Source organism: Rhinoraja longicauda, chromosome 2 (genome assembly GCF_053455715.1).
Source record: "Rhinoraja longicauda isolate Sanriku21f chromosome 2, sRhiLon1.1, whole genome shotgun sequence".
Classification (NCBI taxonomy): domain Eukaryota; kingdom Metazoa; phylum Chordata; class Chondrichthyes; order Rajiformes; family Arhynchobatidae; genus Rhinoraja; species Rhinoraja longicauda.
The window spans coordinates 91,922,902-91,942,688 of record NC_135954.1 but is presented as its reverse complement, the minus strand read 5'-3'; the positions used below and the strand labels follow the sequence as shown (position 1 = coordinate 91,942,688).

Here is a 19,787-nt window from a genome sequence, read left to right as displayed (position 1 = left end):
AAGGAAGTTAGAAGGGGTGTGAATGTAGAAGCAGAGGAAGAGACGACGTGGAAGAGAAAGGGGGAAGGGAACAAAATGGGGGTCTTGGTGTAGGGAGTGATGGGTGATGAATGGATGGAGAAAGTGTTGGAGGGCAACTAAGTGAAGGGGATGTGGGAAGTTGAAAGAAAGGTATCTGTGGTGGGGGGGTGGAAAACTGGGTGGATGAGAAGAGGTGGGGGTGGGTGTTAACTGAAATTGGAGAATTTAATATTCATGCTGTTGGGTTTTGCACTACCCATACGGAATCTGCATGTGGCCTAACTCTGACAATGGAGAAGGTTGAGGATAAACAGGTCAGTCGGAAATTGGAAGGAAAATTAAAATAGCTAACATTTTATGGCTAATAACCCAGAGCACCAGCAGGCCCTCACGGACAGAGTGCAAGTGTTTGGCATAATGATCAACTAGTCTATACTTGGTCTCACTAATGTAAGGGAGACCACATCAAGAACTCAGGATGTAATACATGAGGTTAGCGGAGGTGCAAGTAAATCCCTGGAAGAGCTGTTGGGATTCTTGAATAGAGGTGAAGGAGGAAAGTAGGGACAGGGGTTGCATCTCCTGCAGTTGCAGGGGAAAATGCTTTGGGAGAGGGACAGGTAGGTAGGAGGGATGAGCAAACCAAGGAGTTATGTAGAGTGTGGTCTTGGCAAAAAACAGGAAGGAGTGGGGCCTAGAAGGTTTGAACGGTGATGCGATTGCATTGAAGCTGGCGGAAGTGTTGGAAAATGATGCATTGGATGCAGAGGCAGGTGGGATGAAAGGTACGGACGAGGGGAAATTTATAGTGACCAATTAACCCATCCACCCTCACATTTATGGCTTGTGAGATGAAATTAGAGCACCAGTAGGAAACGCATGAGGTCATGGGAGTGTGTGCAAACTCCATAGACAGCCCCAGAAGTCCGGAATGAACCTAGATTGTTGGCATGTGAGGCAACAGCTCTATGATCTGTGCCAAAATCCAACTTCATTAAAGTTTCATACAGGTTATTACTGATACATAAACCTGGACTTATTCACAAAATGCTGGAGTAACTCAGCAGGTCAGGCAGCATCTCGGGAGAGAAGGAATGGGTGACGTTTCGGGTCGAGACCCTTCTTCAGTCTGAAGAAGGATCTCGACCCGAAACTTCACCCATTCCTTCTCTCCCGAGATGCTGCCTGACCTGCTGAGTTACTCCAGCATTTTGTGAATAAATCGATTTGTACCAGCATCTGCAGTTATTTTCTTATACATAAACCTGGACAGTGTGTTTAATTATGGAGAGAATTGGAGTTCAAGCCAATCCTGTTGGCATCCATGAAATACTTTTAACAGGAATCATTAATTAATTATCAGCTATGAACATGCATGTATAACCTACCCAATTTATAATTCATGGTGCTTTTCATTCATCTGTTTTTGTCCATTAGATACGGGTCATATTACCATGATCGATCATCTGTACCTTGGAAATTATTCTTCTGATGTTAGCATATAGAATTTGCATGACATTTCCTCGTCTGCTCTATAATCAGAGGCAGCAAATAACTGTGGATAGGGGAATGCCAAACTTACATGTGAAGTTGTTCCTGGATTTTTCTTTCATTTATTAACACCTTACCACATAGTTCTCCAACTTGGTTTGAACAACGATGGATTTTTCTATAAGCCCCAGGAACTGCAGATGCTGTTTTACAAAAGGGCAGAAAATACTGGAATAACGTGGTCAGTCTGGCAGCAACTCTGGAGAACATGGATATGTGACGTTTCGGGAACATTGCCTATTCATGTGCTCCAGAGATGCTGCCTGACTCATGGATTTTCATATCTTCTCTCAGGAAACCTATATTTCAACATAAACAGATACTGCACAAATACACATGATAAAGATAAATTTATATTTAAAGAGAAGATACAACAAGTTTTGAAAATATGAAACATGAAATATTATAAATGCACTGCAGGCCTTAATGAAATATTAAACTCTCTTTTCAAGGCCCCGATCAACCTCTGGGGTTTGTCCAGCATTTTTTTAGAAAAGAATAACTAGATGCACAAACTGAATGAAAAACATACTAAGCCATTGAAATCAGATTCCTTTAAAAATATCTTCACAAACATTCTTTGCATGGTATGATTGGAAGTACACTGGATCTAAGAATGCAGTTACCATTATATACTCTCATTTCTCAACATATAAATGTAATTCTATTTTCATCAGCTAAGGCACTTAGTAGGAAAAAAAACGCTTTAAAAAAGTTATTCTAGCTGAATATCACAAGTGGTAAACAAGCAAAGATTGATCCTGATTTTTACTGCATAGAAAAATAAAGCAGCAGGTAATATCAAATGGGTGATTTATTGCCAATGTATATTTGCAAATGTTAACCAGAAACCAATTGTCCTGAACATGAGCTTCATTCAACCCAGTAATTTCCATAAACTTGAGCTGAGTGCAGAAACAAAAAAGAAAAGCACAGCAGGTTAATTCACACATCAGGGCATGTTAGCTATGCTTTGGCATGTCTATCTGATTGGAATTACTTCAATGTCATGATGCTGTTTTATTATTAAAATACAGAAAGCAGTGGGAAAATTGCAGCATTTAGTCCTTAACTTTTCCATTAACAGAATTTAAAATTCTTTAGAATTCAAAATGAAAGGCAATAATGTACATTGAATGGTAAGCAAAACCAGACTGAGACAGCAACTGACAATAATCCATGAAAACAATTGTAAATTATAAAGCCCAAAAATATCAATGCTTGGTTAACATTTTTCTCGACAGGCTGTTGTTCATCTGTCTATTGAAAATTAGTAGTGGCTGGCTCAATCTTGCAGTTTTTCGCAATTTCTGAGTTGTGGGGAAGATTGCAAGTAAAAGTTAACATTTCCAAAGAAGGAATTAAAGAATAATGGGGTGGACTAGTTTCCTTGTGAAATAGTTTAATCCCCAAGCTGTTCCTTTACATATTAGCTCAAAAAGGACAAAGAAAAAAGGTTTAGGAGCAAGTCAATTGAAATCTATCCAATCTTCTCTACTATAGCAGGTGAGCAATTTAAGGAGACAAGGAAAGAGAAATTATAGTCTAATATTTAATTTATAGGCACACAATACATCCATTGTGATTCACTGATCACAAAATATCATTGTGTGTATATTACATGATTGCATGTTATATCTGATACTGAACTATTGTTTTTACTGCTGAGTGCCATCAGTTTGAATGGAATTGTATTAAGTTTAAAAAGACTAATGCAAACTGCAAATAATCCACGCCATCTGTTTGTAGTTAATGTCATGTGAATCTGTACAAAGCATACATGACACTGTTATGAAACAGAAGAGTAACTTATGCAAATCAAATCTGTAAGTTACTTTTAGAAACTGACGGCCAATTTTATCAATAAACCCCAAAACATTTAAGAAATGTTTTGAACCTAAATCTTACAAATGGTTAAAGTTATTATTGCCGTAAATTAAATCTACCATATTTTTGGACTCCATTTAATTTCTAATTTGCTTTCACAATCACGTTCTGATCCCTAATTCACAAAGAATAGGGGTATAAATTGTAAGATTGGGATACAAATTGTAAGATTTTATCAGAGAAAAAATATGCCAATATATTAAGTTCTGATAACGAAAAAGATCTAAACATACCCCCATCCCCAAATTCAGTGACATTACCGTTATTAAGTCCGTCAAAAAAATCCTTGGGCTTCATTCACCAGCACTTAAGCATTCAGGTAAATATTAACGGAACAAGAGCCTATTGTAGGATGGGTATCCTATGATAAGTGGCTTGCTTCGTGATTCTGAATATCTTCTTCACTGATGGGACTCTGTGGCTAATGTATGCAACAAATATAAAATGCATTATCTTACCAAGACTTCCTCAACTTAACTACCAAACCTGCAATTACAATCATTAACTCAATGGAAGCAAGCAAATGGGAATGCCACTCCCTGTAGGTTTCCCTCCAAGTCACGCACCTTCTGACTTGGAAGTGTATAATTCATGCTGGTTCAAAATTCTGGAGATCCCTAGCTAACAGTGTTTTTTTACAGAAATCCTGCTGCAGGCCAATAAAGCTTTTCACCACAACCTTCTTGAGAACCAATAGGGAGGGGCAGTAAATGTTGGCTTTGTCAGCTACATTCTATGAATGCATAAACAAAACGGTATTGGGTTGGATTTAATTAATTGGCTCTTTTTGTGAGCCAGTACAAAAGCATTCCACTATGGTTTAAAAAAAATCTATAATCAACCTGCTGGACATTTCAAACATTTACTGTCTTTTATTTAATGTATTTTGCCAAACAGATTATCAAAATTTCCAGGTTTCAGGATTATTTCTCTTTGCTGGAAGTTGATAGTCAGAGAAGTTCTGTGCATAATGGTTTATACTGTGACGTTTAGCTTAAGTGCACTGTAGCACAGCTTTAATTTTCAAATGCAGTCATATAAATTAATCTTCCATTGATGCATTGGTATGAACCTCTTTACTAACCAACAGCACTTTTGAAAAATTCTAGATTAACATTTTAAGTAATGATAACATTCCCAGCAATTTTAACCAGAATCTGCCATTCTATCTTATAAAAAGAGCATTCTTCACAATGCCCTTTTTAAGTATAGAAGTGAGATATCTCACATATGATTCATGACATTCCTTGGCCAACTTTCTTAGGTCAATATCCCTATTAAGATAAAATTGTTCAACTTTTGTAATGATAGTTTATATTTTTTTAAAGGACAAAATCATCAAACAGATTAGAAGTGAGATAATATGGACACTCAAAATAAATAGAAAGAATCTAGGACAAGTATAATGGAGCGTGAAAATGCCAGCTTTTGGGTCTGGAAGATGGCAAACAATGTGCTATTGAGGAGAGTCTCTTTCACATAGAAGGAAACAACAAAAAATATGGTTCAGAAAAAAAACATAGCCTTTAAAAATTATATCAATGTTTATATATCCATTTTTAAATTTACAATTTGGGGAACTCATATTTATATTTCCATTTTTAATTTTACAATTTGGAGAACTCGTCCTTTTGAACCCAGCCATGAATATAATATGAATTGGTTACTAAGAAACAACAACTATTTAAATAAAGCTAACTATTATCAGTTAGTACAGAAGGTCAGTACAATAAACCACAGAGGTTACTACTGTTTGATATTGAGCACAAGCAGATTCCTAATGTTTAAGGAGAGGAATACCCTATGAACCCATTACCGCATCTTGGTTTACAGTTCAGGGAACTGGTACACAAATAACCATGCCTGATTACTGTGACTGTCCGTTGATTTTGAGGACTAGGAAATCAACCATACATGGCTAATTCTTTGATTAATCCTGCCATGAAAAACTTCATGCTGGAAGCATTGAATACAAACTACATTCCAGTAACCAAAAGAACCAAACCTATATAATGGTTATCTAATAGATAGCAGATTGTAGTAAAATACGCAGGTAGTGACTATCACCATATTTTTTTTCAATGGACTATTTGTAAACTTAATTGAATATAAACAAAAGTTAAATCCAAACAGATGTTTTCCCATCTCCAGATTTGCTGCTGGAGCTGCCTTTTTCTGAACCAGGTTTGGGCTTCGCTCCCTGTTTCTCGTGGGCAGTGTTGACACGGTTCTGTTCTGCCACAGTACCTCCTGATGCTGGGCTGCTGGTCCTGGATTTCTGTGCATTTTCTTGCATGTTATAACCCTGAAAGGCAATGTCCAACTGTTCCTGAGCAACTTTCAGGTGTTTGTGAAGTCTTGCCAAGTCAGGTGGGATATTGTCATCTGGACTAGTAGATTGATGATCTTGCATTATATTAGTTAAGCGTTGGCCTTGAGCAACAAGACCATTAGGGACCTTGGTGGACTTGTCCGATTTGACTACAAGATTGTAACCTGGTGGTGACGACGGAATGTTCCGAGGGTAATGGTAAGGAAAAGGTCGGTTGTTATTCTGGATCCGCCGCTTGTTACGAATGACGTCTCGAATGGTTCCAAAGCCCAGATGAAACATCTCACAAATATTAAGAATCAAACAAAGACAACTGACTACATACATTACAATGAGGAAGACCGTCTTCTCTGTAGGTCTGGAGACAAAACAATCCACAGTATGAGGACATGGATTTCTAGTGCAGACATAGGACGGATTAACTTCAAATCCATACAGTAAGTATTGTCCCATTAAGAAACCTACTTCAAACAGAGCCCTGAAAATCAACTGGAAAACATACATTTTCATCAGACCTTCTTGCAAGATGCGTCGTCTCCCATCATGCTTCCGATCTTTGCCTGCCTCTTTTTTCTCACTCTCTGTTTCTTCATGGATCATTGGTTCCTCCTCATCTTCATCCTCTGTTTGTTCTGAATTTCGGTGGACTTGCCATCGTATGGTTGGTATTTTCTTATTCTTGAACTTGTTTTTTTTGTCTTCTTCAGTGGATCTGGCAATTCTATGGATGGCATAGCCAAGGTACATCACAGATGGAGTTGAAATCATGATGATCTGAAAAACCCAGAACCTCACATGAGAGAGAGGTGCAAATGCATCATAGCAGACATTTTCACACCCAGGCTGTTTGGTATTACAGACAAATTTGCTCTGTTCATCAGAATAAATGGACTCCCCTCCAACTGCAGTCAGCACTATGCGGAATATTATCAGCACTGTAAGCCATACTTTGCCAACAAAGGTGGAATGATTGTGGATTTCTTCAAGAAGACGTGTTAAAAAGGCCCAGCTCATATTTGTCATAAGGACTCCTCATCTAATAGCTGTAATGGAACAAGAATAAAATAAATTTAATATATTGCTCACAACTGCACAGTCAAAATGAAAGATAATGGAGAACAATAGATAAAGTTAAAGCCCAAAATGCAAGGATGGAATATATTTTTCATTGACCAACCATAAGATACAGAAGAAGGTTTCATGTCTTTAAGATGTTTCAAGACAAAGTTTGCAGCCAATGGGTTGCTTTTGATTGTTAAACAGAAAAATATGGCTGGCAATATTTCCCTTTATGACAAAAAATGAAATAAACGATCACCTAGGCAGTTCAGGCTAGTGATGGAAAGTGCTAAAACATTAGATATGACATAATAGCAATTGTCTTTAAATAATGTCATAAAACTATAATAAATTAAAGTGGGGGTGGGCCTACTGGTGTCTATTCTATAACTGAATAAAACCACATTGTCCTTTATTTTGAATCTATGAACCACAGTTCTGGATATTCCAGCGAGACAAACATTTAATCAGTTCCACATCCACCCCGTCAAATTCCTTAAAAATTGTGTATAATTCGAAACAATCACCTTTATTCTTCTAAACTCAAGAAAGTACAATCTGCTAAATCTCTCCTCATAAGATAAATCTGCTACCACAGGAATCACTGCACTCCCTTTATTTTTCTCTTAGGTCAGAGAGATAAGAACGGTACAAAATATTTCACCATGACTCTATAATTGGAAAAATAAATCTCTCTTGCACTCAAATCCTCTTGTAACAATGCTAACAAACTATATGCATTGGGAAGTGCTTTCTGAACTTTCATGTTATTGATTCATTTCCAATGGCATCCAGGTCCTGCTGAACAATAATGTCTTTTAATCTCTAATGATTAAAAAAATTACTCTGGCTTTTTTTCTCTTATCAATGTGGATGTTTTAATTTTGGTGAATAATCTATTGTGTGGCAGCTTTTCAAAAGTCTCCTTAAAATCCAAATGCACATCATTTGCGTGCCCTCGTCAGTTTGGTGGGCTGAGTAGCCTGCTTCCACGCTGTATCCTTCTATTATATCAGCTGATCCAACTTCATCTATTCTACTGATTATATCCACTATAATTTCAACAGATTGTCAAAAAATAATTTATCTTTCAGAAATCCATATTGACTCTGCCGAATCCAGTTATTGTTTTCAAGTGTTACCATTTGTTTAATAATAGGTTCCAACATATTCCCTACTAATGATATCAAGCTAACTGATCTTGTTCCCCATTATCTTCTCCGCGTTGCTACTTTTAGGGACCTATGGACTTAGACCACAAGATCCCTTTCTGCATCAATATTGTTGGGGGTCCTGCTATTAATTACATACTTTCCCTTTACATTTGACCTACCAAAGTATAAACTCTCACATTTTTCCGAATTAGACTCTGCCTTTTCTCCACCCATATCTGTAACTGATTTATATCCTGCTGTACCCTTTGACAACCTTCTTCACTGTTTACAACTCCATCATTTTTTATGCTGTCTGCAAACTTACTAACCAACCCAACTACAAATCATATATAAATATATATTTATATATATATATAACAACAGAGGTCCCAGCACAGATCCCCGCGGAATACTAGTCACAGACCTCCAGCCAGAATAATAACCTTCCACCATTTCACTCTGTCCTCTCTGAATAAGTCCGTTTTGATCTAAACAACTAAATCACCACGATCCCATGCATCCCGATCTATTGGATCTGCCTACGAGAGTCCTTGACAAATTAAATAATCTTTCACCAAAAGAAAATTGTTAAAATCTTCTATCAGATGATCAAGAAAACACTCAAAGTAATTCAAACCAATCTTATCCAAATACATCTCAACACAGTATGGCAACTTCTTTGACCAACACTGCAAGAAATCTTAGGGAGTTGTGAACACGGCCCAGTCCATCACACTAACCAGTCTCTCCCATCGACTCATGGACCACACACACCCAGATCATTCTAACTTCACCCCTCTCCCATTCAGCAGAAAATATAAAAGCTTCAAAGCACATGCCAGCAGATTCAAGAACGGCTTTAGCCCACTGTTATTAGGCTTGGGAAAGGACTTCTCTCACATACTAGGGATGAATTCCCAATCTTCCAAACAACTTCACTGTGACCCTCACATTTTTTTTAAAATCTGCACTTTTTCTCTAGCTATAACATTATATTTATAAATAAACACTGTTTATTTTTTTCTTTTGATATGTATGATATAATTTATACGGATAGCACGCAAAACAAACATTTGCACTGTATCTTGCTACATATGATATTTAAAAAAATAATACTTTCATAGAGTTATCTGACCTGTACAACTGTGAACTAATTCCTGCCTGTGCTGCTAGATGGCTGGCGTAGCTGGATGTAAAACTTTCAAATAATTAGGTTTGGAGGCTTGTTGAGTGGTAACAAATACAAACTTTTTAAAAAAAAGTTTCTTGTTTCATTGGTGCTGCTATGACACAATGCACTTGTTTTGTAGTAATATCTCAATGCCAGCATTGGTTCATGAACACCTGGTACTAGTAAGGGGAATAATTAGAGAGGGCTCTTAACATCAACTGTAAAATATTGGGGGGGGAGGAGTGGGTGCTGCACCAATGCAGGAGAGGCAACCCTAGCGGGGAGGGGGGAGGGGGAGAGGAAGAGGGAGGGAGAGAGAGAGAAGGGGGGAGGGAGCGAGGGGCGAGGAAGGGGAGAGAGGGGGGAGGGTGGGATAAGGAGGGTGGGAGAGGGGAGGGTAAGGGGAGGGGGGGAGAGGGGAGGGTAAGGGGAGGGGGGAGTGGGGAGGGGGGAGTGGGGGGGGGGGAGGGGAGGGAGGAGTGGGTGGGGGAGGAGAGGGTGCTGCACCAATGCAGGAGTGGTTTGGGCCTAACGGCTCCACTTGGTCTAGTAATCATATATTATTTTCTGAGCTCTACTCAATGAACTGTAGAGCTCAACTGTTAAAACTTGCCAATTACTAAATACGGCACTGGAAATATCATCTCCTTTCTACAATAGATGCTGAATTTCCTTTGGATGGCTGTTGTCTCTAGTCTTCATGACATTTAGAGTACCACAATATTTAAGAGTGTTTGTACTGTTTGATGGAGTTTTCCACTGAAAGAATATAGAGTCTGAAGAGATTGAAGATGCTGGAATCTGATCCGAAAAACGAAAAAAACTCAGAGAGTCAAGTTCCTCCAGCAGTCTGTTTTTTCTGAGGAATATAGATCTGTTTTGGCATGGGGCACAACAATATCTGGCGCAAACATTCACCATTCCACAATGAATCAGTTATTTAACGAGATTAATCAATCTGTGTAACATCTATATTCTCAGTCCACAATAATTTCTTGGGATATATGTTACACCCTAAAATCATACATTGTAGAAGTGTAATTATCAAAATATTAGCAATTATAAAATAGATTTATCATTGATCTTTCTGGCAAATTTCCATAAGTATGGTCGTAAATGTTACTTTCTATCCACTTAGAAAAAAAGTAAAATAACTTTAAAAAGTTGTGGCAAAGCAAATAAAGCTGGAAAACCAAAAACACAGTAACATGGACAGGGAAAGTTTTAAAGGATGATGGGCCAAATGCAGGCAATTGGGACCAACTCAATATGTCAACTTGGTCAGCATGGACAGATTAGGCTGAAGAGCTGTATGGCTCTATCTAATGAAGGGTCTTCAACCTAAAACTTTCTTTCTCTGCTCACAGATGCAGCCTTCCCTGTTGAGTATTTCCAGGATTTTCTGTTTTTGTATCAGTCACATCACAAAGTAAATTAGCTTGTGATTAGGACAAGGATAATATATTTAGCTACATCTGTTCTTCAGAGGTGTTGTATAGCTAGAAAATAATCAGTTTGGATAGAAGGAATTTGTGCAGAGCATTAATATACAGTACCCTCCATAATGTATGGTCCAAAGACCCATCATGTATTTATTTGCTTCTGTACTCCACAATTTGAGATTTGTAATAGAAAAAATCACATGTGGTTAAAGTGCACATTGTCAGATTTTAATAAAGGCCATTTTTATACCTTTTGGTTTCACCATGTAGAAATTACAGCAGTGTTTATACATAGTCCCCCCATTTCAGGACACCATAATGTTTGGGACACAGCAATGTCATGTAAATGAAAGTAGTCATGTTTAGTATTTTGTTGCATATCCTTTGCATGCAATGATTGCTTGAAGTCTGCGATTCATGGACATCACCAGTTGCTGGGTGTCTTCTCTGGTGATGCTCTGCCAGGCCTGTATTGCAGCCATCTTTAGCTTATGCTTGTTTTTAGGGCTAGTCCCCTTCAGTTTTCTCTTCAGCATATAACGGTCATGCTCAATTGGTTTCAGATTGGGTGATTGACTTGGCCACTCAAGAATTGACCATTTTTTAGCTTTGAAAAACTCCTTTGTTCCTTTAGCAGTATGTTTGGGATCATTGTTTTGCTGTAGAATGAACCGCCGGCCAATGAGTTTTGAGGCATTTGTTTGAACTTGAGCAGATAGGATGTGTCTATACACTTCAGAATTAATTATATTCCTGCCATCAACAGTTGTATCATCAATGAAGTTAAGTGAGCCAGTACCTTCAGCAGCCATACATGCCCAGGCCATAATACCCCCACCACCGTGTTTCGCAGATGAGGTGGTATGCTTTGGATCTTGGGCTGTTCCTTCTCTCCTCCATACTTTGCTCTTGTCATCACTCTGACATGTTAATCTTCGTCTCATCTGTCCACAAGCCCTTTTTCCAGAACTGTGGTTGCTCTTTTAAGTACTTCTTGGCAAACTGTAACCTGGTCATCCTATTTTTGCAGCTAACCAGTGGTTTGCATCTTGCAGTATAGCCTCTGTATTTCTGTTCATGAAGTCTTCTACAGATAGTGGTCATTGACAAATCCACACCGGACTCCTGAAGAATGTTTCTGATCTGTCGGACAGGTGTTTGGGGATTTTTCTTTATTATAAAGAGAATTCTCCTGTCATCAGCTGTGGAGGTCTTCCTTGGCCTGCCAGTCCCTTTGCGATTAGTAAGCTCACCAGTGCTCTTTTTCTTCTTAATGATGTTCCAAACAGTTGATTTTTGTAAGCCTAAGGTTTGGCTGATGTCTCCAACAGTTTTATTCTTGTTTCTCAGTCTCATAATGGCTTCTTTGACTTTCATTGGCACAACTTTGGTCCTCATGTTGATAAACAGCAATAAAAGTTGCTGGAAAGACTGAAGGAAAGACGAGGTGCTGAGAGCTCACTTATACCTGCATTAAGGAGGCAATTAAACACACCTGAGCAATTACAAACACCTGTGAAGCCATGTTTTCCCAAACATTATGGTGCCCTGAAATGGGGGGACCATGTATAAACACAGCTGTAATTTCTACATGGTGAAACCAAAATATATAAAAATACCCTTTAATAAAATCTGACAATGTGCACTTTAACCACATGTGATTTTTTCTATTACAAATCTCAAATTGTGGAGTAAAGAGCCATATAAATAAATGATGGGTCTTTGTCCCAAACATTATGGAGGGCACGACAGACGTATTGTTCTCACATCCACTTGTAATCAGCTAAAGAAATTGGTTCCCAGACAGCTAAGGATTGCCTTACTATTAATGTTTGATTCCTGCATACTTCCAATTTAATTTAAGGGCCAGAAGAGATATGATTATACATGCTTCTATATATGTGTGTAGTTACTTAAAACTTTTTTAAAAAAATTAATATGAAATTGTCTTATTTTAGGTTTATATTGTTCTACTTCTGCAGTTACGGCAGTACCTGATAGCGGAGTTAACCTATTACTCAGATGTTATTGCCAATGACAATGGCACAATGACATTTTAAAAGGACATTCAAACACAAACCTGTTACGTAGTCCCCCAAGCTTTATATATGGAGCCAAGGCACATCATAGCAACTAACATTTGTGGCTCAACAGCTCAAAAAATAATATTTTACAAAATAATTGATGAACCGTATATACTTAGGATGAATTTCCTGACTTGCCATTCTACTCATTGCAGGCCTTGCACTTCTCTTTCTATCTATATTTTCCCTGTAGCCGTATCACTATATTCTTCACTCTTTTGGTAGAGTATGGTATGATTTGCCTGGATTACATGCAAAATGGTTTATCACTGTATCCCGGTACATATAACAACAATAAACCATTGCTAACACAATTTAAATGACTGTAAATTACATTTTTTTTAAACGTGAGAAAAATTATAAATACATCACAAATTTTACTTGTTATGATGTACTATTTGTTCCACATATGAATCTTTGGAGACTAAATAGCAGGTGTTGAACACTTAGAAAATAAATGATACAGAAGCCATTCTTCCCATTATGTGTGCACTGATTGAAAAAGCCCAGCTCTATCTCTCCTTTCCATACAATCTGTAGTCTTTCAGCTTTTCAAATACACATTGAAGTGTTTTTTTACATGAGATGAGTTTCAGCTCTATTATCCTTTTGAGCATGAGTTCTAGACCCCTACCACATCCTTCCACAAATTTTTGTAAAATCCATGCGCAGTATCTTTTAACCACTCAGAAAATAAGCACTTTCTATTTACTCTATCCAGATCCCTTACCTTGCAGAACTATTAATTGAGAAAATATTGAACTGTAGATGCAAAATGGCTCTGCTCTAAATGATTAGTGAGAAAAAGGACCTTGTGTTTCTATAGTGTTTTATCATGAGGGCAGACAGGACAGAGAACTTGTAGAGTGATCACCTGTAAAGTGCATATAAAATGAATGGCCAAATAACGTTTCTGATGTTATTACGCAAGGTGGAAATTCTGGCCATGATATTGGTAAAATGTGATCAGTTTCTCTTCAAGAAAGATCTTTGCTATTCACTTTATCAGAAATACGGGCCTCAACTCATTTGAAAGACATAATTCCATCATTATGAAGTGCAAGTCTTATCTATGTGCTTGAATCCATTGATGAGCATAAATCCACAACCACTGCTCAAAGACATTATTCAAATCTTTGACTCAAAAGTCAGTTGCAAACTAACTACTCTACTCACAAACTGAAAATTATTCATTCAATACATTTTTTTCAGAAAAACTCAACAAATAGCAAAGTGCTGCAATATAGCAAAATACAACGTACTTACGTGGACATGTTTCTTCTCTTTTTTATGAAAAGAGAATTGTAAAGGTTACTTGACAAAGTTGATTTAAAAGGAGTTTTAACTCTGCACAGCTCTGTCTAAGAAAATAACCTTCTTCCCCAGTGACAGGCTTTAAGCAACTTCAATAGGCTCCACCTTTATGCTTCATCATGTCTAGACAGGGATCACTTTAACTTACTGGTAAATGCAATGGTATCATCGTTAACATTTTCCTTCAACCAACTTTTGTTTAAAATGTAGCCAATACAACTTTTCTTCAAAAAGAGTAACTGCACTATGTTCTTTACTCCCCCAAATTGGTCAGTGATCAAATTCAAGCGAGTGCAATCTTCATTTTCTAATCCAATAATATTGAACTCAGGCTGCATTCCCCAATTCCAGTGATAATTAAACAAAAACAGACACTGATCGTGGTACAAAGAGTTCCACTTGTGGAATTCATGGCCTGATAGAAGGACAAATCTGCAGCAAACATTTTTCAGTCTCAACAACAGATACAGTTCTTAAGCATTAACCATAAAATTTATAACTGTCCTTTTTTTGGATGAAAAATTCTTGCTATATTATCTCATGGTCAGAGGTTCAGCACAAGATTACCCAGGCAAAGATTGTTTAAAAAATGTGGTTTTATTAAAGAGGCACCACCATTCTCATGAGGTGCATCTGTGTTTTCTTAACAAGGATGAACGTAAATTGTTTCAAATGCATTTATTATAAACACCCTGCACTATTTTAAGCACATTGGTTAACATATTAAATTCCTGTTTGTCCTGTATTAGCCTAGCTATTCATTTATTTCAATAAAATGGGTTAAAGTCTTCTTTAAAATAGTAAAAATGGGAATTCATGATATTAATAGTTAAACTAAAAGACAAATAAATGAGCAATATAAACAATATATATTTGAGAAACTTCAGGCAGATTTTCAATCATTTTTATACATTCTCCTTTGAAAGAAGGATTGTCTGACAGTGCAGTAAACTTGGCAGTTAAAACCTATTTAATACTGCTTTAAATCACATAGAATTGTATCGCATTTACTAAACACAACCAGGACAGCAGATGAGGCTGTACTGTTTAATAATGAGCAGTGAATAACACAAAGATTATGGAACTAGACAATATCCCAGCTGTAGTTCTGAAGTGTTCCAGAATTAGATGCACCTCTGGCCAAGTATTTTTCTGATAGTCAGAACCACCTGTATTTATCAAACAAATTGACCAGTTATGTCCTTTGTACAATAACCAAAAAAACTCCAAGCCAGTTGATTACCACTCAATCACTCTTCCCTCAATCTTAAGATACCAATGGAAAGTGTGGTCAACAATATAAAGAGTTTTAAGAGAACCGTCATTTAATCTCATGAAAAAGGAATGAAGACTGCTGGAATGAAATGAACACAGAAGTGAAAGTAATGCAAAAAGTGCTCAGCAGATTGGGCTTGTTATTTATTGTAAGGACTAAGGCTGTAGCCTCTGTTGAGCACTGATCGTTCAAGATCAAAGAGGAGATGATCATACAGGATAATGAAAAAGGGTATAGGGTAAGTCTGGCAAGCGGAAGGCTGAATCCCGATGCCTGATAGAATGGAAAAAAATATTTGGTTAAACCACTGGATGTGACAAAGAAATAGTACCACTGTGAACAAAGACAACATTGTAAAAAAAGTGACACAAAGTGCTGGTGTAACTCAGCAAGGTCAGGCAGCATCTCTGGAGAACATGGATAGGTGACACTTCATACTGATTGAAAAAGAGTGAGCAGTGCTACTGCTGAGAGTGATTGCAAAAATGCATCTGTGGACACACAATATATCTGCTACGTCTGTAGATGGACCTGCAGCGTTTTTCCCTCTTGCGTTGTGCATGACCATTCTTCTCCTTTCGGTCATATGTACGTACATCCAAAAGGGCTTGCCTCTCGCACAGCACTCTGACCCTGCACAGCCACTAATCTATGGACTTTTAGCATTAATAATGCCAATGAGGTAAGGGAAACCTCGTGGGATGATTATGTATGCGTTACTTTAAAGGCCAAAATACATTCTCTCTGAATGGTACATCGATTTTGATTAAAAAGTTGTGGAAACATATTTTCAGATCTTTCTTTACTAATTCCCCAATCCTCCTTTTCGATCCTTTGATAAAAGGGTTGGGTGATACTACAAAAATATTCAGACCAATTCTAGCCCTGGAATTCTCAAATCATTTTTAACCTTGTCCTTACGACTGCAATCAACTGCAAGCATGCACAAACACGTGTACTGAGACATTCAACAAGCTTTCAGACTTGATTTTCATGAAGTAACAGTGTTACCACAAAATAATACCTTGGATCAAACAGTTTATCATTTGGCTCCAAATGAATTGAATGCAGCCAAACGGAGTTGCCTGCTTGCCTCCAAAGCACATTCTATTTTTGTCAACCTCAGATGTGTTCATTATAGTCTTAATGAAGTCAAAGCAGCTCATAAGCTTCATGGAAAGTATTACGGTTCTGATGAGGAGTTCCATTTCATAATTTGAACTGTGAAGTGCAGTGCTTTGCATAGTAATTCATGGATCTTACCTGAAGTCTTTCATGGAAACTTTTTCTTCTACCCAGATAAATGAAACTTGCCTTCAAATTAGTGAGAAGAGACACAAAGTACTGGAGTAACTCAGCAGGTCGGGCAGCATCTCTGGAGAAAAGGAATAGGCGACGTTTCGGGTTAAGATCCTTGAGACTGAGTGTCAGGGGAGAGGGAAACTAAAGGTATGAAAAGTTACAGAACAAATCAGAGCCAGCACCGATGACTCTGCCAGCTTTGATTTGTTCAGTGCCCTTTCATGCCTCTAGTTTCCCTCTCCCCTGACTCTCAGTCTGAAGGAGTCTTGACCCAAAACATCATCTTTTCCTTTTCTTCAGAGATGCCACCTGACCCACTGAGTTTCTCCAGCATTTTGTGTCTATCTTTGGTGTCTTTAGCGGCTAGATCAGAGATGATGGTGCAACATATAGTGACATATTGTTCATATTATTCAGGAATTAATAAGTTTGTATAAAGCACAAGTAAGCCATTTGGCTCCTCAAGCCAGTCAGTAATTTACTAGAAATAATTTACTAGCTGATCATCTCCCTCAAATGTAATTTTCCTGTTCTCTGTCCTCCAATATCGAGAAATCTATAAATCTGTTTTGAATGCAATCTTTTATTGAGTGTCCACATCCCGCCGAAATAAACAATTTGAGTGAGGAAGTTTCTCCCCATTTCCTCCCTATTGGAAGAAGACAGGACACTGGAGGCATCATTTCTGCTGGAAGATAAGGCTGCTTGTTTGCTCGGCTGCAAAGGATTCAACTTCCATCTATCAAAGAATATTTGCCAGAACATCATACATGCATTTAGTAATGTGCCACAGAACTTGCATGTGAATATCCAGCATGTCATATCCATTCAGATCACTGAGGAATCCAGAACAAGTGCTATGGAAACTCAATGGGCTACCACCCTAAAATCTTAAATGACTGCCATTGGCAATGAAGGGAATTACTGAATCAGACTCCCCAGTTCACGCATTGACACTGTTTCAGCAGAACCAAGACATCATCCTTAGGGGTGTGATCTTACTTGACTGAGAGGCATTGATTGTCTTGTGTTCTTTCAGAGGATGGTTCCCCCCGGGGCACGAAGGTTGAAGATGGCCAAGCAAGGAGAGGGACAACGGTTCACGGGACAAGCAGATGGAGGTGGTAGCTGCAACGGGCCTTTATGGCCAGCTGCAGTTGGGACTGTGAAATGGCGCCAAAACCTGCAACTCTTGCATAAAGACTCAATGGATTGTTTCTATGTATTGTGTACTTATTATACTTATGTATGCCAATAATCTTCTGATCTGTATGCGAAAAAATAATTTCACTGTACCTTGGTACACATGATAATAAAGGAACTGGGCAGTCCTTGGCTGAGCCAGCCAGCAAGAGGTACAGTACTCCAGCTCCAGGACTATTGATGCTTCCAAGGGCACCTGAAGTGACATAAGTGAAGTTCACAATCCTTCAATACTTGTTGAAAAATATTTTGTCAGGAATTCAAGGACTGGAAAACAAGTACATTCACTGGAAAAAGGCACATTTCTGTCCAGTTGGAGTTTACTAATTGTGTGAATTTCTAGGCAAATCTGAATATATTATATATATCCAACATTCATTTTAATTTCTTTTTTGTGAAATTGTGAGGCCTACAAATCTATCATATAATGCAATGTTTTTGCGAGCTATACAGCAGAGTTTAAACTTAAAACCTAGCCTCTAAACTTGATTGCGCTTACGGAACTTTAAAATAGAAATACATTGATGAATGGGAGTTACATATAGACCAGACTGGGTATGTGTGACAGATTTATTTCCCTGAAGGATTTAAATAAACAAGATATTTTTTTTTTTACCACAATCTGATAGTTTCGTGGATATTGATGTTAAAACTAGTTGTTAATTTGAATTTCAAATTTTATTTAATGATCTGAATTTAAATACCCCCAGCTGCCATAATGTGATTCATATCGATGGCTCAGAACTTGACTTCTTGTCGAGTAATGTAACCACTGTGTTAAAGTCCTCCATTTAGCTAAAGTGGAGCTAGACATGATTTCTACACAGAAAGGTAAAGTACTCTCGCATATTTTAACTCCCCCTACGTTGCCCCATTTCTCATAATGAATGGCAGGGTTAAAATCAGGGAAACAATTCCACTGAAAAGGCTACATTTTATTGAAAAGCTTTTTCATTTTGTAACGTAATTTATGAGAAAATCAATTTAAATTATCTTTTCATAACTGATACACTAAAATTATTTTGTTAACTCAGGAAGGCAATTTATTTTACTTCAACTTTATCATAAAGTTTCAAGGATTAAAAAAAATAAATAGTTGATTTATATGAAATATAACATTAAAACATGTAAACTAAAATTCTGACCTTGGTTTTTGCTAAAATGATTAACAAGGGGTTTAGAATGTGTTTTACAGACAATGAAATATATATTTTGAAGATGAGTCAAATTTATGGTTGGAGTGTTGTAAGTTTTGTTTAAAAACTTACACAACGTTATTAAACACAAAATGTTGTTATTCCAAGCACTGACTCTAAATCAAATTGATTAAAACACCAACCTTGACACAGACTGTGTAAATAAAGTCAATTGTGCACGAACCAGTTAAGAGATTCTAAGGTGTAACTGCAGACATTAATCAAAAGTTGTTTGATGTCTAGAACAGAATAATTTTTAATTGAAGTGTCAGTGATTAGCCAAGAACAAATTAATAGCACAAATGGTTAAAAAAAAGCTTAGAAACTGTGGTAAAGTACTAGCAGCTCAGATGATGCCTCAATTAACTTTCATGGTCATCACGGTATATTAATAAATGGAAAACGAAGGTGGCAAGACAGCACAGTTTCTATCACAAAAATTGTAAATCTTCTAATCATTAAAAATAAAGTTCAGCTACCCATCATCACCCTGTTCACCTGGTACCAACCGCCTAACTCCACCCTTTCACCTCTTTATACTGGCTATCTTCCCTTTATAATCTCAGTCCTAATGCGGTGTCCTGACCTGAAGTGTCCACCATTTATTTGCCTCCACAGATGCTACCTGACCCACAGATATCCTCCAGCTCTTTGTTTTTGCTCCAATTTCCAGCATCTGAAGTATTTTGTGTCTCCTTTCTAGTCATATAATCTAATCTGCTAGGCATGTCCCACAAATTTGTATGATATTTTACACACAAACAATCTTAATGTGCTAGTAACTACTCCCAATTA

General features: G+C 37.5%; 1 protein-coding gene across 4 annotated transcripts in view; it reads right to left on the bottom strand.

Moving 5' to 3' along the window:
* Positions 1–1,307: 1,307 nt before the first annotated feature.
* gjc2 (gap junction protein gamma 2) overlaps positions 1,308–19,787 on the bottom strand; it is an 86,077-nt gene continuing 67,597 nt past the window's right edge. For all 4 annotated transcript variants that reach the window (XM_078424085.1, XM_078424079.1, XM_078424090.1 and 1 more), the window contains one exon: positions 1,308–6,834. In XM_078424085.1, the coding sequence (XP_078280211.1) occupies positions 5,579–6,814 (1,236 nt within the window). In that variant the 5' untranslated portion in view covers positions 6,815–6,834 and the 3' untranslated portion in view covers positions 1,308–5,578. The remainder of the gene's footprint in view (positions 6,835–19,787) is intronic.